At 41.7% G+C, this 21,914-nt stretch overlaps 1 protein-coding gene across 10 annotated transcripts in view; it reads left to right on the top strand.

The window, feature by feature from the left end:
* Nucleotides 1-21,914, top strand: part of mef2d (myocyte enhancer factor 2d) — a 104,498-nt gene that overhangs the window by 48,847 nt on the left and 33,737 nt on the right. For 7 of the 10 annotated variants that reach the window (XM_051405703.1, XM_051405710.1, XM_051405706.1 and 4 more), the window contains exons 4-5: nucleotides 12,666-12,803; nucleotides 20,328-20,559. In XM_051405703.1, the coding sequence (XP_051261663.1) occupies nucleotides 12,666-12,803; nucleotides 20,328-20,559 (370 nt within the window). Of the gene's footprint in view, nucleotides 1-12,411; nucleotides 12,547-12,665; nucleotides 12,804-20,327; nucleotides 20,560-21,914 lie in introns of all 10 variants that reach the window. The other 3 variants (XM_051405705.1, XM_051405712.1, XM_051405713.1) reach the window with 1 other exon arrangement.

Genomic DNA, 21,914 nt, shown 5'->3' on the forward strand with positions numbered 1-21,914 from the left:
GAATATTCCAACAGAATTCCTGCCAGTTTTTTTATTTACAGCCTTATGAACGAAACAATACCTACCTGAGTCTCAGGAGTGGTGGTCTTTGACACGAAATTAGGAATTTTATTTCCCCCTTTTTCAGGCTGTTTTATCAAACAAGTTATTGGAAGAAGCCCATAGGCTTCAAAGATTGTTTGATTCATCTGGAAACCCCTGGGAGGCTCCTCCGACCTCTAACTACTGCTTCAAGGCATCACTCTTTTCCAAGTTGTCTGAAGTTATCCACAAGCATCTAAACCAATCGCTAGCTAACTGGTGTGCTGGAGGTGTTTTGAATAGCTAATAGCCCCCTCTCCCTAAAACTTTTGCTTCGTGACTTCAACGAAAAAGTTAAGCGATTAATTTGTAGCATTCAAGAAATGACTTGATTACATTGTATGTCGTTATCAACCAGCTGTATAACCTTTTTAGGTTTAATATTTGCTAAAAAATATCTACAAAGTTTGGTTCTCTGTGTCCAGTTACAAGGACATATCTGAACTAATTGCAGCCCCTCGATTCACCCACGGCTCTTTTTTCAAGCCATGATGTTAACAAGATGGTCTAAGGCTTTTGGTCAATGGTATTAAATTGTTTTTAATGTCAAGAAAAGAATGGTAATAGTAGAAGCTCTCTGTAGTTAGTGTAGTACCTGACCCCCAGACAGACAAGTTTGATGATGTTTTGTGTAGTGTGCTGTTTTTACATTCCCTTTTTGGACTAATTGGCCTAATCTTCACAATTCTTCAGTTGTGGTGGAAATGGAAACAAGAAGGGGGTGAATGGGACTTTTAGATTCTGGGTCGAAAAGCGGGCTTGAATTTTGTGGGCCCAAAGCAGAATACATCCAATGAGATTGAATCCAATAATGGAAAAAGTCCAATAAGGGCTGAAATCTCAGTGAAAGTGTCGATGAAGCAATTTTGGATGTGAGTGGGCAGAAGGTACGAGTGAGGGAGCAGAGTTTGGTGCCATATTTTTCACCTCCCCTTCCTCTCTTCCTGTCTTTCCTTCCTCCTAATCTCCTGATTCACTCGTTCACGACCATTTCTCCCTTCTTTTCTTATCCTTCTCTCTCTGTCTGTCTCAGAGTGTCAGCAGTAAAGCCTTTCTCTAGGCTGTATCTCCAGCTGCAGATGGCTCTTAAGTGTATGCAAGTATGTGTGTGTGTGACGTGTGTGTGTGTGTGTGTGACAGGGCGTTGGGCTGCTTCGGGCCACATCAGCTCAAGCTCCACTGGCCCTGTTTGTGTGCGTACATGTGTTTGTGTTTTCAAGTGTGTCACTCTGTCTCTTTCACTCTCTTTATGTGTGTGTGTGTGTGTGTGTGTGTGCATAAATCCACCTCTCTCTCTCTCTCTGTTTGCACGCTCTGCAGTGGCCCATGAGAACGCCTCATACAATATTCAGGCCTGGTGAGCCTCTTGGTTGTGTGTCGGCCTCTGTCTGTCTGTGTGTGTGTGTGTGTGTGTGTGTGTGTGTGTGTGTGTGTGTGTGTGTGTGTGTGTGTGTGTCCTACATGGGCGCTTCCTTCCTATACCGGCCTGTATACCGCCCTCCGCCCTCACACGTCTTCACTGTAGGCCAGGAGGCATTTAGTAACTTTCGCCAGCGTTTGTCCTCAGCTATCCCCTTTGCCAGATATGCTGCGGCACACGCCTCCTTTTTAAGCGGGTGTTAGCGTCATTTCCCATTAATCCATATTATTTTGCATTTGCAGTGGCATTTTGCGTCATTGAAACTGGAAAAAGTCTACATTGGAGAAAAATAGCTATAACTAAATGCTAACCAAACAATATGATGATGTTAAACCTGACATGATAAACCTGTAAGGAAACTAGAAAATACTTTATTTAGCTCTTAAATCTAGTGGAGAAAATTCAGCAAAAAGGAAACATTTAGGCGACACTATTTAAAGGATACAGTTATTCTAAATGTTTTTTCATTTAAAAAATAAAATCCAATAAAAAATGTCACACAATCTCACAAATGTATAGTGTATCTAGTTTAAATGTGTAGAACAGAGAAGGCTCAGTAATTTCTAAAAGCAACTGGCCTCTAGATTTTAACGTTACTCAAACAGAAGGGAATCGTGCATTTACTGGACTATTTTCAGTGGCGGATTAATCCACATTTGACAGTGTGGCTCATTGATGTGTCTGACAACAATGGAGCTCTATGGCAAAGAGGAAGTAGAAATATCAGCTTTTCGATCTTCACACAACTTGTTAGTAGGATACATTCATTGTTGGTGTGGAGATTTTCATGGGATTTGTTGACTTTGAGAAAAATAAAGAGTATCACTAGACTTATCCTTTAATATAATACTTAATTAAGTAGTCCCTTTATTCACCTCAAGTAAAAACAGAGCCAGGCTTTTATTTCAGACTGGCCTCTATTTGAGATTTTGTTGTTTGCCTGCTTCAGTTTCACATTAAAAGCCTTTCACAGGTTTAAGGACGGTATAATACCTTTACTTCCCTGGAAGGTTTATACTGTGAAACATTGGCAGGAAGTGTTGAGTTTCATTAATGTTTGCTTAACATTGAGAAAGAAAGTGACAAAAGCAAAGAAAATCAATTTGAATGAATTTGTTCTATTTTTTCTCCAAACCTTTATCTGCTTGAACAAACAAGCTGTTATATGAGACCAGATCATTGGCTTTTATTTGATTTAACACCTTTTTCATCATCGTGTTTGTTTTAATGTAGCAGCAGTCTTATCTTTTCATAAGGTTTCTCTATCAGCCTCGCCATCTGTTGCGTGGGTCACATGGAAGCACGTTGTACATTCAAAGGCCACGACTGGTCACATGTATCAGAAACACTTGACATACCACGCAGGGAATTCAGAGTAGAACAGCCAGTGTGACAGTATGGATGAATTATACAATAATTATTAAAGTCGCAAGATTATCTGCACTGGCGCATGGTGTAACATCGCTGGTCGAGGACGGAGCTAAGATGTACCGAGTGACAGAGAGAGAGAGAGAGAGAGAGAGAGAGAGGAATAATTGGATAGTCACAAAATGTGCCCATTTGCCGCTCTGCCTCCATGAGTCTCTCCAAGCAAGTGCTTTTGAGTATAAATTATGAAGTGTGGATATAGTCACGCAGGCACACACACACTCTTACATGCACACACATACACACTCTTGCGATTATAGCTTGTGTCTGTTCACCCAGCATGTACTGTACATGCACGGGGCAATGCTTAGAAGCACTTAAGTTCACATCTGTGTGTGTGTGTGTGTGTGTGTGTGTGTGTGTGTGTGTGTGTGTGTGTGTGTGTGTGTGTGTGTGTGTGTGTGTGTGTGTGTGTGTGTGAGAGCATGGACTTCATCACACGGGTAGACATTCCTTCAGTCCAATGCAAGGCTGAGGGGCAATGCATATGCAGACACAGCCTCTCTCTGTGATGCACGTGCTGCTTGAAAGAGTTTTTGTGTGTGTGTGTGTGTGTGTGTGTGTGAGTGTGAGTGTGTGAGTGTGTGTGGGCAGCCTGCCTCTCCTGCCAGAATGTGTTAATCCGCTTGACTGCAGATCCCAATCAGGGCAAGGGAAGGAAGAGAGCGAGGGACAGAGGGAACACGAGCGAGCGAAATGCTAAAAGAGCGCCGATGAAGAGGCGAGGAGAGAAAGCAAGATGGGCGGAGAAGGGGGATGCCCTTTTTTCTTTAAGCAGCTCAAGGAAGGCAGATCTCACCGACGAGCCTCGCTGGAGGGGCTTAAGCACTTCGGGCACCGCCCCGATCCTCCTGGGTCGCGGCCAGGGGAGCCTCACGTATCACAAAACACCACTTGACAGGATTCGCTCCTTAAGTAACTGATTCTATTAGCTGCCATAATGGACTCAATGCTTCAAACAAAAACTATACAACCCCAAAATAATCAAAGGGTGTTTTCATCTCTCTCCAGACTTGTACACCCATTAATTCCCCGAGCCCCCCCGTGCCCCCCTGAACACATACACACACAAGTTGGAGGTGTTGCCTCCCTTTGGCTGGCGATGCTAATCCTGCTTTGCTATCCAAACTCTAACGACCTCCTCCTAACACCTGTCATATCCTAATCTAGACGAGACGAGGTCACTGGAAGGCCCGTTCTTATACAAACATGATTTGTCAGCCTAAATCAGCTGATCACTTTCACCGGGACTCGTTTGAATGAAGTTAGCTTCATTTTAACGGCACTTTATCACAGAACTTAACAAATACTGTACAAGCCTGACAAGGTCTAACTGTTGATGAAGCCAGGCCCATAGCTACAAACTATATTGTAAGGGGTTTACATTCTACAATTAGACACATAATGTACATGTTGACTGTTTTCAGGGGGAAAAAAACTATATAAATCACTATTAAAGGGATTTATAGGACCAGGATCTAGAGAGATTACATTTACAAATACATAACTGAAAAATTCCATTTAAAGAATAAAACAATTTATTTGTGATTAACAAAATAATTCACAGAATCTGGCATCAAATACAATCTGGTTTCTGTATTAGTCTTAAGTAGTCCTTTTGAAATTCCAATTCCATTAATGTATAAAATATACTGTCTATATTCTTTAAATGTTTTTATTTCTGCTCTTAGCTGCATTACATTGATTATAAGGCAAGGTACAAAGCTGAAACATATTTTGTCATTGCCTGAAAACAGAGCGAGATGAAGGGTTAATTGGAAGTCATATCTCATTATTACAACAGCATTTCTGCAGCATTTCAAGGTCAATGAATTCACCACCTTCTACAGCGATGTCATTGTGCCACACTATATTCTGTTCAGAACTGAAATCTTGATCCTCTTTGCAAAATGATTAATAGCTCTACAATGAAAAAGGGCCAAGACTCCATTAAAAAGATATTAAGTACTGGAAGTCCTTGATAGATGAATTAGTGATTCATTTCCAGACTCACTCACATATTGTAAAGATACTGAATGAACACCAAACACCCACCCCCCCAAAAAAGTCTAACAAAAACAAACATATAGCATTTCTGAGCATTAATAAATCTGGTTTCTATCCAGAACAACCCCCTCCCCACCCCTTTGTTCAGCCTCCATTAGTGCAGGCAAGAGTACACCGATCAGGGCCAAGACATTATCTGTTTTGGCTGACAGGCCGTCTGCAGCCGAGGAGGGACGTCCCACACGGTCGGCTTCCTCTGTAACCAAGCAAGTCGTCCCAAAGCCTCCCAGGAGCCAGTGAGAGCAGAGGCCCATTAACCTCATGGATAAGTAATTCCAGTCAGAGCTGCTGGAGGGGTAATGGCTGTTTGGGTAGTGATGGCTTACCAAACAGAAAGTGTCAGAATTTAAAGAAAAAAAGGGCCGAAGTACACAACACAAAACAGTTTGTATCTGAAATCTAACTGGACGACCTGATTAGTTTATATAAAAAAAGAAAAGAAATAATCTCATCGTAAAGGGAGATTGTTTTTACTTTTCAGAAGTCAATAATAGACAAAAGATGATATAATGTTGATATAATGTGGGTTTTTTTTCAATGTAGTATTTAAATATCTTAAATGAATGTATCATTGATTCTGTACATGAAAAACAGGGAGTGTGACTAATTTATTGAAAAATAGGCAGCAAACCAAAAGGTGCCCTAAAAAGTATATTTAGGACTTTTCACAAAGCGAGTCGGTGTTCAGTGAGCAGTAAATGTCCGTTTCCTCTCGTCTCACAGCTCGGTAGGTTAGCGACAGAAGAAACAACAACTGCTGATCTATAATACAACATCTGAGCAGCCGGCGCTGTGGAGAGACTGTGGACATGGTGTCCCATATGACTGACTGGAGGGAGCTGTGTGTGTGTGTGTGTATGTGTGCGTGTTCTGTATGCAACACGCTACAATGGGACGTGACATTACTTTGTGCTTTGTGCCGACCAGAGCTGGGCAGCAGAGGCAGTGTCGGCTACCTCAGTTCTTCTGGGTCCACAATAACACTCAAACACACAAAGATTCAAACACTCTTAGTTTAACTTTCATATTTAGGGAAAAATGGAGTATCCACACGCTGGATTAAATCTCCCCAAACTTTATTGGACTGAAAAAAGGCAACGGTTTGAACCTACTGGTAACATGACTGCACCAGATGGAACCGTCTTGGAAGTTGTCGTTGGAAACGTTTTGGAAAAGGGCAGGCGCTTTTAAAAAGTACTTGGCAGGTGACTGGATGAACCATCTGTCTATCACCATCTATTACGGGCGAACTTCCGCCAATCAGATCAATAAACCATATATCGCAGTGAAACTCTTACCGAAGCCAAGATCTTTTCCATCTAGAAAATCCTTCAGTCTTGTTCTTTGCTCTTCTTTCAATGAAGAAATACTCCACAGTTCTGATATAACTGATGAACCTCTTTAGCAACCGTCATTGTTGTCTTCGAGCAGTCACGTCTTACGCACACCTAGCATTAAACCACGTCTGTAGCTGATGCCATAGCTGCCAGTAGTTCCTCAAAGGAGGCTGATTGGTCTAAACAACTGTGGTTGGACACAAGCGCATAGCTTGAAGCCTGGCAAGATGGATTTCTCGTGTGATTAGTCAGAAAGTTTAATTTAAATCAAGAACTATTTCGTCAAAGAATAAGAACCAACTTTCAGTAAGTTATGTCAGTTTTATTTATACAGCCCAAACTCACACATCTGCCTCAGAGAGCTTTGCAGTCTGAACATTATAGGTCATCCTCTATCCTTACATCATCGATTTAGATCAAGAAAAAACACCAAAAAACCCTTTAACTGGGGGGAAAAAGTGGAGGAGAAACCTCAAGAAGAGAAAGAAAGAAAGGGTCCCTCTTGTGTGTGTTCAGAGTAGACAGAAAAAACAAAAGGGACATTTGGATATAGAGAACCAGAATGACTAAATAAGGTGCATCAAGTGATTAAGAATATGAATCAGGGAAGACATTGTGCTACTTCCAGGTGCTGCCAAGCACTTTGTCGAACTTGGTGCACAAAACAGCTCCTGTACCACAAACGCTTGGAAAGACAACAGAAGATTCCATATGTTTCCATTTCTTGAAATGTGTTTGATATTTGGTGCTACAGGCACATTTCGGTCATTACTAAAAGGATGTAATAGGGTTTGATAACCAGCCATAGAAAGAAGAAGAGGAAGAGTAAGAGAGTTAGGAATGAACAGCAAGAGCAGGGACGAGAATGAAAGAGGGAGAGAAAATATGATGGGAAAGCTCTGGGAACAGGTCGAGAGAGAGCGAGAGAGCAGGGCAAAAGAGGACAGAGAGAGAGAGGCTGGTGGGAAAGAGACGATGAGAGAGAGAGAAGGAGAAAGAGGAAATGGGCGACCAGGGAGCCTTGCATATGGAGACATAACAAGAAAGAGGGAGCGATGTTAAGGGCAAAAAACACAGAAGGATGAGTGTGAGACTTTGCACTTTTCTGTGAGAGAGCGAGAGCTGCGTTAAAGGTGGTAGGCCGAGAGATGAGAAGGCGAGAGAGAGAGAGAGACAAAAAGAGGGAGAGAGCAGCAGCGTTTCATGGAGAGCTGGAAACAGAGGTCGGGCGGACAGGCGGGTGGGCGAGCGAGCAAGCCAGCCAGAGGGGAAGGAAGGGAGGGAGGTGGGGGGCGGGGCTTGTCAGCAGCCGCAGCCAGTCACAGGCCGGCGTGGTGCTCTGCAGGGTGAATCTTACCCTGGCAACACAATAGAGGGAGAGAGAGAGAGAGAGGGAGAGAGAGACGACGGACAGGTGAACAGATGGCTGACTGAGTGAGAGACAAGCTGATCAGTGGACTACAGAGTGTGTGTGTGTGTGTGTGTGTGTGTGTGTGTGTGTGTGTGTGTGTGTGTGTGTGTGTGTGTGTGTGTGTGTGAGAGAGAGCGAGAGAAAGAGAGCATGTGAATGTACTGTAACACAAATGTTCACTGTGTGAGAGAGCAAGCAGAGAAACAAAGAGAAACAGAGAGAGAAAGAAAGGGAAAGATGCCCATGTTTGCACCGTAATGTTCACAAAATATCAGTTGTGTTTACGTGAGAAAAAGGGAGAGAGAGAGAGAGAGAAAGAGAGAAGATAAAGAAATACATCCAGTGTGTGTTTGTGCAATGAAGGAATATAGAGACGAAAAAGGAAGTGCGCTGTGTTTACAGGAACAGCAATTTCAGCTGTAGACCTTGAGAGTGAGGACATTATCGTAATGCGAAGACTTTTTGTCTGGTCCTCACCTCGTCGAAAGGCTGCATGAGGGTCAGCCCAGTGTCTCCAGGAGAGTTCGGTCCATATTGGATGATTCAGTACCGATTTATGTCCAGTAACCACTTCTAGTGCCAGTGCAGGATGTGGGTGGAAAGTAAAAGTGTGGAGTTCGGGATTGGCAGATGGGCAACTTCATTTCCAGTCAGAGGTGTATGATTAATTTGCCTATTTAAGAACCATAACAACGATCTTTCCCTGGCCTCAGCCATGTGTTTTTAGTTGCCTAATTCTACCATAACCGTAGTTTGTTTGCCATAACCACAAATTTTCCCTTGCCTTAACCATACAGTAGTTGCCATGTGCGGGTATTGTACAAAGTAAGAATCTGAAAAAAGCTGGCATTTGATGAAACAAACATCACTGAACATAATCCGGGGGTTTGCAGGAACATCCAATATTGATGTTCTTGTCTGGGGATAGAGTTGAGAGAAGACTTGGATTTATGATTAATATAACATCGTACTCAAGTTAATTTCTAAGCTCTGGGAACAGTGCGACCTTTCTAAAATGCAGTTAACCAGTCAAGAAGCACTCAGACGATCAGAACCTACCAGGTTACACAAACTTATTTAGAAGACAGAGTGTGGGAAAAAGGTCAATTTGCACATCCAACACAGTTTACTATGGATGTATTAGGAAAACTTCTTTGAGATTGACTTCCTGATGACTCCCTGCATACACGAATCCCTTCAGTCTTCATGAATTTTTATATTTTGTTGGACCAAATGGTTAAAATCTCCCTAAGAGTCAATTTGTGCTCGGAAGGCGTTACTCATAATTTCTTAGCATTTTCTTCCATAATGATTGTGGATGGGTAAGAAGTGTTTTTGCGGCAGTTTGCATCATGTGACCTGCAGTACCGGTTGTGGCCATTATACCAACAACACCTGACACACCCTTTGATGTACGATACTTATCATTGAGTTCCAGCTCAATGAAAAATTATTAGCAACATTTTAGAGGTGCTCACGTTCAGATTCACCTCCAAAAAAGTGTTTTTGGAAAATTGTTGATCATCAGATTGCTCGTGTTTCTTGCCGTATCAGACTCGCAATATTGTTCCCATGTTCCAGAGTCTCAGCAATCTTTTTTGTTGAGCACAGTGTGACAAACATAAATAGAAGAGTAGTAATAAAGAGGAACTATCCTTTTAGGTTATGGTTTGGGTTGTGGTTGGGGTAAGACATGTGGTTGCGATGGTCAACATTAGGGTTACAGAAGACCAGAATTATGTCACTGTATCATCATGTCCTCACAAGTTTTGAAGTACAAATGTGTGTGCATGTGTGTGTCAGTACATGTGAACGATGCACCAACATGGCTCCAGTGTCATCACAGTTTTGTTTGCAGGCTCTTTATCTCTTTGTGTCCTGACAGTCGGGGGCAGGAGGTCCACGCCCCGATCACATCCTCCACGCAGTCCTGTGTCACATGCCGTCATTGTCATGTTGAAGTGGTTTTAGTCATATTTATTTTATTTTCCCTATGGTTCTTTTGTTCCCTCGGTTTTTAGGTCAGAACACGCACATATCTGCACACCAACTATCACTGCAGAGTGTGTTTTCTATGAACTGTGGACAACAAAGCATGTGGTGGCGGCTGCCGTGCGTTAAATTTGCATTAAGTTGCAGATCAGAGCGCTGACTTGTTCTGGGGAGACTGAACAGCTGAATCAGGCGACTGTCTCCGTGTTGGAACAAATCTGTCTAATAACCCGTTTCTGTGGGTAGATAAAACGCAGCTTTGACACTGCGATAATAATAATGGCTTCGAGTTTTAATGAGATTCATATCAAAGAGTGCTATTGTTATTAAAACTGCAAGTCTCTTTACCCCGACATCCACATGGCATCATTACCCTCTTGCCCTCACCTGTTTTGAGGATTTAAGACTAATTCATGCGAAATTAAAAGAATCTCTGTCTCTGCCTCCTCTGGGTTTTGTCGGGCGCTCTTGCAGGTACGCGTTACCGCCAGCTCTACTTCCGAGGCTGAATTGCATGCAGTTGAATCATCCTCACTTAGCATTGATTGTGCGCGGTGGGAGTCGTGGAACATGTGCTTATGTTTTAATCAGACCACCACTAGACTGCAGTCAGACTTGACACAGCATAATTAATTAAAGAAAATATAGGGTGTGTGAAGTATTGCATATGGTCTTAGAGTACTTTGTTTCTAATGGATAATCTATGATTTAATACATCTCATTCGTATAGTATTTGTCTGTAATCGAGCCCTTAAAGAACCAAACCAGTGTTTTTGTGTTAGTTTGTTAGTTTTAACTATGAATTGAGTATAGGTAGCTGTTTGCCAACAAGTTCGCCATAACACCTTCATAAGGTCATAATATGTCAATATTGGGTTTACAGCTGGTTCCATTGTCCCTAAGTCCCCCCCCCCCCCAAAAAAAAAAATCAATTCTTGCTGCTCTAAGTTAAGAGTCTGCTAATAGCTTAACATAATGTACATAACTGAGTAGAAACCAATGGATGCCAAGAAAAGCAGGAAAAAAGCCAATTCTTAAAGCTCCAGGTTGTAACATTTAGGAGGATCTATTGGCGGAAATGGAATATAATATTCATAGTTATGTTTTCATTAGTGTATAATCACCTGAAAATATGAAGCGTTATGTTTTTGGTAACTTAGAATGAGCCATGTTGAACAGCCGTTTCCACAGTAGTCCAGAGCGCATACCAAACACTGGCTCCAGAAAGGGCCATCATAGTTCCTCCTACACATGTGGAGGGAGATCTGCACCTACACACTGGTCCTTTAAATGCAACAACATGGTTAACCATGATATAAAGAACACATGATTTGTAGCTTAAACATGTAAAATCACTTTGCATTGAAAGTCTTATTTTGTTAATTAATAACTAAAACTCATTATTTTAATTTGTTTCCAGTACAAATCAACTTGTTTCGAAATCAAGTTTAAAATTCTTGAAAAAAGCTGAGGAAGTCTGTCCTGATGCAATATTCTTCTTCTGCACTGACAGATTTTTTAAGTGTTTTAAGGAAATAAGGTTTTCAGGACTCAAATACAGATGGAAATGATTTGATCGTACTACAGTCTTTATTTCCTTCTGCTGATAGATTTCAAGCCGAGGGATTTTCTTCTTCTTCTTCTTCATCTTATGCCACTCAGGGCTAAAGCTTGTATTTGGACCACAGACGGCTCTCCAGCTCCAGTTTAAGATCCATTTTGCTGCGAGGATCCGTCTGTTTGGCTGTGTGGTCAAGGGCCCACCAGGCAAAGCTACTTAACGGCAAATCTCGTTTAGCAGAATCCTCTCAAAATAAGAGCCTCTATCTCTCTCTCTCGCTCTATCCCCCGCTCTCCCTCTTTCTCCTCTCGCCCTTTCCAAAGTGTGCTAACACTGACACAACCTGACTGCCGTTAGCCATGGCGCTAACACCACCGCGTGCTTCCTAACACATCCTTTACCCTTTTGCTTCGTTCAACCACTTTCCTCAGCGCAAAGCTTCACACCAATTAGTAACACTGTTGATTAGCCGGTGTGTAGAGGTGTGATGCCTCAGTATGTCTTCTGACATGCAGCTCGGGTTTATACATAGTTTCTCGCCCTGTAAAAGTGCCTCGGGCAGCTACAGCAGATCTTCTGCATTCGGTAAAGATGGGGGTGCTTGTTTTCTAAAGCCACATCCTTTGATTTCAAAGCTTTCTCTATTTGAAATTTTAGTCAGTAGTTTCTTCACCCTTTTAATCCATGACTTCCCGAGAGCACCTGCTGGGTGAGCAAGTTCGGATTCAGTGGTAATAACTTGCTTTCACGTGGGCGGCAGATGTTATGAACATTGACCTCACAAATCAATCAAGGATTATCAGAGGTTGAGAATGTGTTTTCTGCGAGGCCCTTTCTCTACTTCTTGAAGACGCGTCTAGAAAAAAAAAACCACAACATCCTTGCATGTTATCACCAGGGTCAAACACTTCCATCTGATTTTCACTGCTTCATTTTCATACAATGAACAGTGTGGGAGTCAGCAGACATGTGCAATTTAAGATGGTCATTTGTGTTTGTGTGAAATCAAAGTGTGTCTTAAAAATCTAAGTGGTGACCCCAAAAATGTGCATGAACAATGAAATGTAAATGTGCCTCCTCCTTCTCCTCCTCTACCCCTCTCTGAACGCTTCAGACGTTGCGAAAGAAAGGCTTTAACGGCTGCAACAGCCCCGAGCCCGACGGGGACGACTCCATCGACCAAAGCCCGCTAAACGAAGACAAGTACCGCAAGACCGAGGACCTGGACAGCCTCTTCAAACGCTACGGCGTGAGTACCGTCACACTTTTGTCACCTTATTTAACCTACCCTTTCTCTTCTTCTCTTTCTCTATCTACCTCTCTTTCTCTCCGTGTCTGCCCTCTTCTCCTTTTGTTTGGGGAACGAAGGCTCTGAACAAGAAAGAGCACCGGGACTCTGAGAGCCCAGACCCCGAGGAGCCCTTCTCCCTCACCCCCCGCACTGAGGAGAAATACAAAAAAATTGACGAGGAGTTTGATAAAATGATGCAGAACTATAGGCTGTCAGTGAGTACCGTGCCCCCCTCCACCCCCTCTGTGTAACCCCGCCCCCTCCTCATGCTGGTACCCCGCTGCCGGAGGTTTTTCCGGCTGCTGATGGCGGCCTGACTACTCACAGAGCACTCGCCTTCACCATTCCCCACCCTTTTTACCTCCTTCACTTCACCTCTCACCAACAGCACCTCCCCCCCACCCACCAAATCACTACCCACAACCCCCTCTGATGGTGTGTGCCCGAGCAAGAGAGGTAGGGCAGAGAGGCCGGCCTGACTGACCTGAGGGCAAACTTTAAAAACCAGTTAGCCTGCATTATTTTCTTGTTTGATTTGTTAATAGTTTGGTCTATAAAATGTCAGGAAATTAAAAAAAAAAATCTGAGCCCAAGATTAAATTCTTTTATAAACAACAATCCAAAACCCAAAGATATTCTGTTTACTATCATACAGGACAAATACGAGCAGCCTCACATTTTAAAAGCTGGAACTAAGTGATGTGTAAAAATGACAAATATCAAAAGAGTTGCAGATTAGTCAGTTTAGTCGTTTAAGCTTTAATTAAAACCCTTGTCAGTTTCACTATAAATTACCTTTCTTTAAGAAGTTTCAAAAGTCAATTTTTGATTTTTATGGCACAGGTTGTCTTATTTCAAGACCATTCCTACGCTATTTTTGAAATGCACATTGGTGACACATTCCAGCTGTGCTGACAGATTTCATATCTTGTTTAATGAAAAAGACAAAGAACATTTTTTTGCAGTGCTGCAGATATAACTTTGTGTGAGTTGGAAAACCTTAGAAAAAGCAGTATAACACCAAATAGGGCATGCTTTACTGTGATTATTCATCTGAAGTTACAGTCATCACAGTGAAGAGCATCCTCAGGAGTATTATGGCTTTAATACACTGTTTCTGGTGCCTCTGCAAGTTCAGTAATGTACAAGAATAAACAACAGAAGGAGAGGAGTGCTAACTAGGTCCCCAGTTTTCACAAAAGTTGGCATAGCAACCGATATCACAGGGGGAAATGCTTTATGGCAATAATCAACACGTTTGGAGCATGCCTTTGAGCGGTCGGATTGCTTGGCTGAAAGTACCAATTGTGTAATACTTAGCAACACTAAAGAAACAAGTGTGCAATTGCAGACACGCTGTACGCACCAGGGCCGAGTTTATTCCTGACATTAGGCAGGTAACAGAAAGAAAGCCAGGGTACAGTTGCTAACTGCTCGTCATTCACAGTATTGCTGAGGTCACTTTGGTCCCAGTGTAGTCCTGCTCCTGCGACTGGATGTGCTCCTGACATTATCCAGGTTCTGCCTCCTGACTGGCACTCTGCCAAACCCCTTTTACCGCTCCACTCCTGTGCCAATTTCACTGTGATTCATTTTTCCTCCGTGCTCAATAATGCCATTAATGTCACTTTAATGAGTAGCACTCAATTTACAGCCCCTCTTCCTGTCTGCCTGCTCCTCTGATTGGTCACTTGGGATGGGACACAGTCATGTTGAGGCGCTGGAGGAGAGTTGGACAGCGGTTATTCTTTAAATCATACATGGGGTGTTACGGAAACATTTTTTTTTTAAAAAATACTACTTTTTTTAACAATACTACTTATTTTCATAGTTCTGGTCATCTTTTTTGATAATTCGTTTTTTTTTATGTAATTGTTGTAATCTGGAGAAACAGTCAGACAGACAGGTTGTAAAAAAACCTTTGGCGGCCACTCTTCTGCCTGCGGGACACGAGCACTACAACTTTCAGTGACTTCTATAAAACATATATAAATGTGAACATATAAATGCATTGATAGATTAGACTCTCATTTTAAAAGAACATTATAATAAGTACAATACATGGCAGAGAGCATACAACCGGATCCTTAATCCTCTTTGAGCGAGGGGGCATTAGTGTTAATGTGTTAAAATATAATTATTCAGTGAAACTGAGGTAAACCCACCCAGAACACCCATTAAAGACATCCATCGGATAGAACTGTCAATCAATCAGGACCAAAACTACATAAATAATAAATAATAATACAAAACTGGACTTTTCCTATTTTCCTACTATTAGTAATTGCCGTCATCTCACATTCGTCAGAGCAGGCCTAACAGAGAAAACGAGCCCCTCTGTCATCTGCCACGACAGAAGAGTAGAATTCAATCTACCGCCCCTGGAGAGCCACAGCTCTTGGCGCCAACATTTGGATGCTAGCCGAACGCCGCTAGCGGGTAGCATCCCCACCCCCACCACCACAATGCCCTTCAGCCATCTCAGCCTGCCCAGTTTGCCCAGCACACCTTTCACAGGGCACCAGCAAACGGAAGCATACATCACCACCCACCACTCCTCCCCTCAGCATCATAATCCCCAGCATGACAGCTAGGGGCCGGGATATACAAGCCTAATCCCACTTGTACTAAAATACCTCCTGAGGTAGGGAGAAAGTGGCGAGGGACACTTGGCTAGACGAGCCCCGAGCAAACGTATCTGTTCCTGTTACACTGGCACTGTGGTTGGCGAGGTTTTTTTTTACCGGAGGGTCTCTTGTTTGATCTGTTTCTGGCTCTGAGATTCTGTGCCCGGGAAATTAAATAAGAAATAGATTTCTTCCTTTAACAACTAGCGCCGTGGTGCCCTTGAGCAAAGAGCCGAACGTCTTGTATGTCTCCTGTAGAGGCTCGGTATGAATGTGAAACATGGAACTAAAAATGCTGCTTGAGCTGCACAGTTAATCACATCAGATTTTTGGCTTCCACATTGAATAATCAATAGATTCTGGCATTTTCTGTGCTGTTGCATTTAATGTCATTTAAAATACTCGAAAATACTCTCAAATTTAAGACGTTTGGTAAAATAATAGCTATATAAAAATGTCCATTCTAATTGACAGCAGGTCAAGTTGTTAGAGACAAAATGACATTTTAACCACCCAACAGCTGTTATATAAACTGTGGTTAAATTAACTTCTTAAATAATTCCCTAATTTGTAGAGATTAATGTATGAATCATTATTAATGTAATTCATAATCATTATACCTATACAGTATATGTGAGTTACCTCAGTAGAATATAGAGACCATTTGTCTTAATAGACTCTTAGTGCTTTCCTGTGAGGAGAATAAAGCAGCCGTATAGGAATATGTTTTCATCTAGAAACATTAACAACCTTCAGTATATTACAATTTATCGAGCTGATTCTCTAAGGCGTTGCATTTATGTGTTGCGAGGCTCATTTTGTAATTTCACACCGTTTAATCATTTGTGTTCGGAGCTGCAGATGAAACAGTTTTGAATCAGACTCAGAAGGCAATTTCTTTCAAATATTCAAATATTGGGACAGTTGGAAGGCAATAAAAGTGATGGAGACACATGAGGGAACGCAACAAAAGCCCAATTTACTGGTCATCTGCTGTGACGTCTAAAGGTCGCCCAAACACTTCTCTAATGTTGCCTCTGTGTTCAGATCCACAGCTGCTAACAAATCCGATGTGACAATACTAAAGTTTGAAAAAAAAACTTTCAAAGGCTTCCAGGACAAGAGGGAGGAAAAGGGAAACTAGGCCATGAGTTAAATTCATTCTGATTTACCCTTGCATCCAGGAAACACACCCTTGTTGAGCGAGCTCCTCTGAGGGAAAATAGGTTAGCTTTCTCTCCCCTCTTTTTGTTCTCTCCACACAGAAGAGGCCTTCAGCTTCCTCACACGAGCCTCTGGGAAAGCTCCCAGTCAATTATTTACCTAACAGGTTCTGTGCCTGTGTTAAACCTGCAGGATGACGGGCAGGGCCCAATTAACCCTCCTGTCTGCTATTAGGAGCATCGGGTGTTAAATGAAGTTGGAGTGGGTAGATGTAAATTCACTTGTAATTTGCCAAAAACAGGGATTAATGCTCAGTGGAGCACAGTGCAGAGCAGGGTGAGGAGGACACGTTTAACATTCATATTTAGAGAAGAAGTGAAGAGGTTTTGTAGTTATGTCACCAATCTCCTAGCAACCAGGAGCTGGCACCATCATGGAGGTCTTGTTATGACCATTACAGACTGGCGATGAAAAGAGAGGTATCTAAAGAGGACTGTATGGCTGCAGTTTCAGTTCTATAAAGAGTCTCTAAATCAGAACTTGTCAGCACAGCGAGCCTTGAGAAAGCTTTACGTAACTAACTAGCCAGCAGGAAATATCTTTCAAATCAACAAGCATCTATGCTGGCTGATGACTGCTGAATATTTACATACAAATACAAACTTATGCAGAAATGAGTTGGTAAGAGGGAGAATGATTAGATTCCTGATACAGTTAGACTGATGCTAACAGGGCCAGAAATAGAAATAATAGAGGTCATAAATCCAAGTCCCTCCAAGGAAATACACCCAACCAAACTATTAAAATATTTAAAATCATTAATTTAATCGTTCAAATATACTTTCTGTAAATGCAGTCTTTATGATCTGACGCTAATAATTAAGGTATATTTTATCAACCTAGTTTTTTTCCTATAAACAGACACATTTAGTTTAAATAATGTTGGAATTGGCCCTAAGAAAAACCCAAACTTTGAATTCTGTGTATAATTGTAAAATTTAAACTTTCATTATAAACCTTTTAAATTTCAGAGAAATTACAAACCACATGACTTCACTGTCTTAGCTATCGCCCTATCGCCTGGATGCTTTATTCATTCTGAATTTCAAATAACCAACATATCTGCGGATGTACAGTCTTTATTTCTTTCAAAATATTCTTTAATTTTGTACAACATAACCATTCAGTCTGCAAGGTCTTAAGAAGTCCAATAATCTGAATTTTAGGCCATAAAAATGTCCTTAATATAATTTTAACATAATTGGATTAATGAAGTTTACATCACTTGTATAAAGATGCATTTTAAATTGCAATAAATTCGTTTTTGGAAAAAATGTGTACAAAACTGACATGGAACCAATACTGATTTTCCTTCATATCATTCATGTATGGTCATAAAATAGGTCTTACATTGCATTCATAATGGTCTTTAAAAAAGTCTTAGATAGTCTTAAATGTAACCGTAAATGTACAGGTTCGATTCCCTCGTGTTCAGCAAAGACACTGAGGCCCGTCCTGTTTGTAAGCCACTCTGGTTTAGAACTAAAGACCTAAATAGTGAAATGTGTCAGGCTGTAGACAAACCCCGTCCCCCCTCAGCCCCGTGAGGATAAATCTTCTCTAGTGCTGTATGCTCCGTGTTTACACACCTCCGTCCCCTCTGCACTAACCCTTCACCCCCCTCATCCATCCCTCCATTTATCCATCCCCTCCCTTTACTCTCTGCTTGGCCGGTGTGCAGTGGTGCAGTGCTGTTAGCTGCTATCTTCACCTGCCCTGGTCACCACTTACTCTACAGCTCTGTCTGTGCGCTCTCCTTTGCAAACGTCCTCTTAACACTCCGATGGGTGAATTTTCTTTTGAATCCTAGAAAGCTGGAAGAATCAGGAGTTTCTTTGGCAACTGATTGAAAGTACAGACTTTAGAATAGATTCCAGCAATAAAATATCATAAAACATAGGGTATAGTGCTTCATTTTACAGCAGTAAAAGTGTTGTTATAATTTCCACAAGGTTTTCTGGCTCTATGTAACTGTGGATACTATTCTAGGAGAAGTGTTCAATAATAAATAAATATGTATTTGGGTTGAAATTAAGCTTTTCTTTCAAGGAAATCCCTATTTTCCCTATAATTAGATTCAAATTGCGTAGTTCTTTCAATAAAACTCCTATGAAATGATTACTAAACAGTTAAGACATTTTGCACCCTTTAAAATAAATCGATACCAAAGACAAGATAGCATCCGCTTCAGCTTTAGTCATCTTTTCATGTTTTTGTTCTCTTTCCCCTCCTCTCCCCCTCAAAAAAAAAAAAAAAGTTACAAAACATTGCAGAGGGAAAAGAGGCAGAGATCGAGGGCAGGAAGGTGCCCTCGTCCTCCTCTGCGTTAAACTGGGTCCCAGGCAGTTTGAGTACAGTACAGTGCAGCACTGGCCCATATTCTATATATAGAAGTCCTTCTCTCAGATTGAGTTGGAACAGGGTGAAATGGGTCGGATGGCTGGACAACCCGAGGTCCTTGCCCTTGATTTCTTTGCCCCTGGACTGTCTGGTCATCTACTTTCGGAAGTCAACTCAGGTGACGAAGTAGCCCATTTAAAATAAAAATAGTAAATTAAAGTAGTAAAGAATAAAAAGTAGTAAGTAGTCTACTTGAGGAACCTCGTGTGTGTTAGATGAGGCATTAGGCTTCAAGATGTTTTTTTATGAAGCAAACTCCTGCATACGGATTTAATATGTTCAGCAACATCTCACACACTGTAGGGTCTGTCCTCATGATCCCGGTGGATGAGCACATTTCAGTGGGGGTGGTGGGATGTAGCTGGAATGTGACATGCACGCCATGAAATGTCACCAATAACACGATGCAATAACCCGCTGCTGCGACAAGAGTTTTAACCTGGCATGAGATGTGAAAGGCGACACAGCTTTTTGGCCTCTCCACCAAGCCACCTTGCATGCTAAAACTGAGCATCTGTGTGTGTGTGTGTGTGTGTGTGTGTGTGTGTGTGTGTGTGTGTGTGTGTGTGTGTGTGTGTGTGTGTGTGTGTGTTAGAGAGACATTCAATGTGTGTTTGCTTGAAGAGTTAATTTCCAAAACACTCTTTCTACAGTTTGAAGAAAATCTTTATAACTTTAATTGTTTACAATGTTTTTGCATATGTTTAATTAATGGAATACAAATGATGATACTTATATATTGTTTGTTGATTGAATTTATTTCCTGCTACAATCGTGAATCCTGACAGGAAAACAAAGGGTGACAGATGTGATGTGATGTAACTGATCTCAAGTCATTCTATTTTATTTAGGGAGTGTGATTTCATGTCATTGAGCGTTAGTTAGTGTTTTCAAATGATTTTAAAATAATACAATTCTTCACTTATTTTAATTAAACTTAAAATGTGTGTATGCATGAAAAAGTCTCTTCTAGGCATGAGGCGATATCACGATATCATCCTGATAATGATAACTGAAAAAACTGAGAAATTGCCTTTAACAGTCATTTTGGACTCAGTATTTCCAACAAATAAAAACATTTGTTTTCTAGAAATTACTATTCATTTCTTCACTTATTTTAATCCTTAATATTCACTTATTTTAAGAAAATGAGACACATTAAGAGACTAAATTAACCAGATAGGATGGAGATTTTGGCAGTGCTAATCATATTTTTCCCTTTTTAACTACTATTTTTGCAGTTGTAACACAGGATATGATATTAGAACATTGGAGTTGGACAGGTGGTGTCTTATATAATGATATAAAGTCTCATCTGTTTTGGAAAGACTCTTCTTGTTGGTGTGACTGTGTGTTTCTCTCACCTGCGGGCTCGTTTGCGCTGCTGCAGATCACTAACTGATCGCCTGTCCATTACTGTATACATGATGTATGTGCGTGTGGGGAGGCACACATCTGAGCCCCGCCTTCTTCCTGTCTCTCCACCAGTCTACAGTCCCACAGCCCACCTTCTCCATGCCAGTCACCGTGCCAGTATCCAATCAGAACGCAGCAGCGGCGGCAGCCCTCCAGTTCAGTAACAACCCCGGCGGCGCCCTGGTCACCACCACCTCCTTTGTCACCTCCACCCTCACAGACCCCCGCCTCCTGTCGCCACAGCAACCAGCTCTGCAGAGGAACACCGTGTCGCCAGGGTTACCACAGCGACCTGCGAGCGCAGGTAAGAGACGGGGTGAAACACAGCTGGACTGCTTTGGTTAAAACTGTTTCTGTGCAGCTCCGCAGCATGCCGGAGGTCACGTAAATCAATCATTTGTGGGCTTTTCATAGAAATGAATGTCCAGTTTCAATACTCTCAGCTGCTGATTGATCCGACCAGTATAAAGTGCAGCTTTATCCATTTCTTGTTTTAAATGCCAAGTGATCTGGTAGCTCTCTCCTTCAATAATCCCCTGATGCACAGCAGCTGATGAGCAAAAGCAGCAACAGCAGTTTGAAACAAACTGAAGAAGAAAAAAGACAAAAACTCCAAACTTCTACAAAAGAAGACTGAAGGAAAAAGACTTCAGAGTGCCACCCACACTGTTTGATTGACAGGTGTTCTGTTGCAGTGGAGAAACAGCAAAATGGAGACAATATTCAAAACATGAAGAAACTCAGAGTTCCATTTAAATTCAGTGTTTAAAGGATCATTTTTTAAAACAAGGCTCACATGCCTATATGTATATTGAACGCAGTGTTGTGACTCTGAGGGTTCCTCCAGTCCATACTGGCCGCAGAGAGATCAAAGAGTTTGTCCCCAATCACTTACATTGAGATGTCTTTACGGCCAGTATTGACAGGAGGAACAATTACAACTAATGCTTTTAATTCACATATGGGCATGTGAGTATTGTGTTACTGGACAATGTTAGGCCTTTAATTTGAATTTGGCTTCTCTGTTGATTTCCTTTCCTCATCTCCTCCATAGAGAACTCAGTAACATTAAGCTACTAATCCTGCTAGCCAGTATCAGCTAGTTATTAACTGTTGGCAAACGAGGATTATAGCATATCACATTCATATGCGTGACTCATATCCCTGTTTAAAGTTGTGTCTGCTCAGTGAGTACAGTCTTCCTGTGTTCGGCTTCCTTTATGTACAGTTTGTGGTCATGTTTATCAAATCCGTTCCCTTTGGCATATTAGATAATTGTCTTTTAGCATCTTCCATACATGCAGACTGTCTCATAGCTGGAATGATTTGAGCCACCTTTGTAGACACGGTTGTCATGGTGATGAAGTTTACTTAAAGACCTTTTTTCATAACGTGTAATAGGTGTTATTTTGCTGTCCTCTTCATGTCGAGTTTATGTAACAACTGTTTTATAGAGAGTTTTCTGAGCTGAGAAACAGCAAAATGACCAAACAAGTAAGTGTGTGTCAGTGTATTGATGTCCAGTCTGTGTGAGTGCACACCGCCTTATAATGACAGAAATCCATCATTTCTTTGGCTGAAGCTGGTACACTCCTGCGTACACCCGCTGCCTCTGTGTGGCAAACCAATCCTTCACCCTCTGACTAAAAGGATTTGTGC

This window comes from Dicentrarchus labrax, unplaced genomic scaffold (assembly GCF_905237075.1).
Source record: "Dicentrarchus labrax unplaced genomic scaffold, dlabrax2021, whole genome shotgun sequence".
Lineage (NCBI taxonomy): Eukaryota > Metazoa > Chordata > Actinopteri > Moronidae > Dicentrarchus > Dicentrarchus labrax.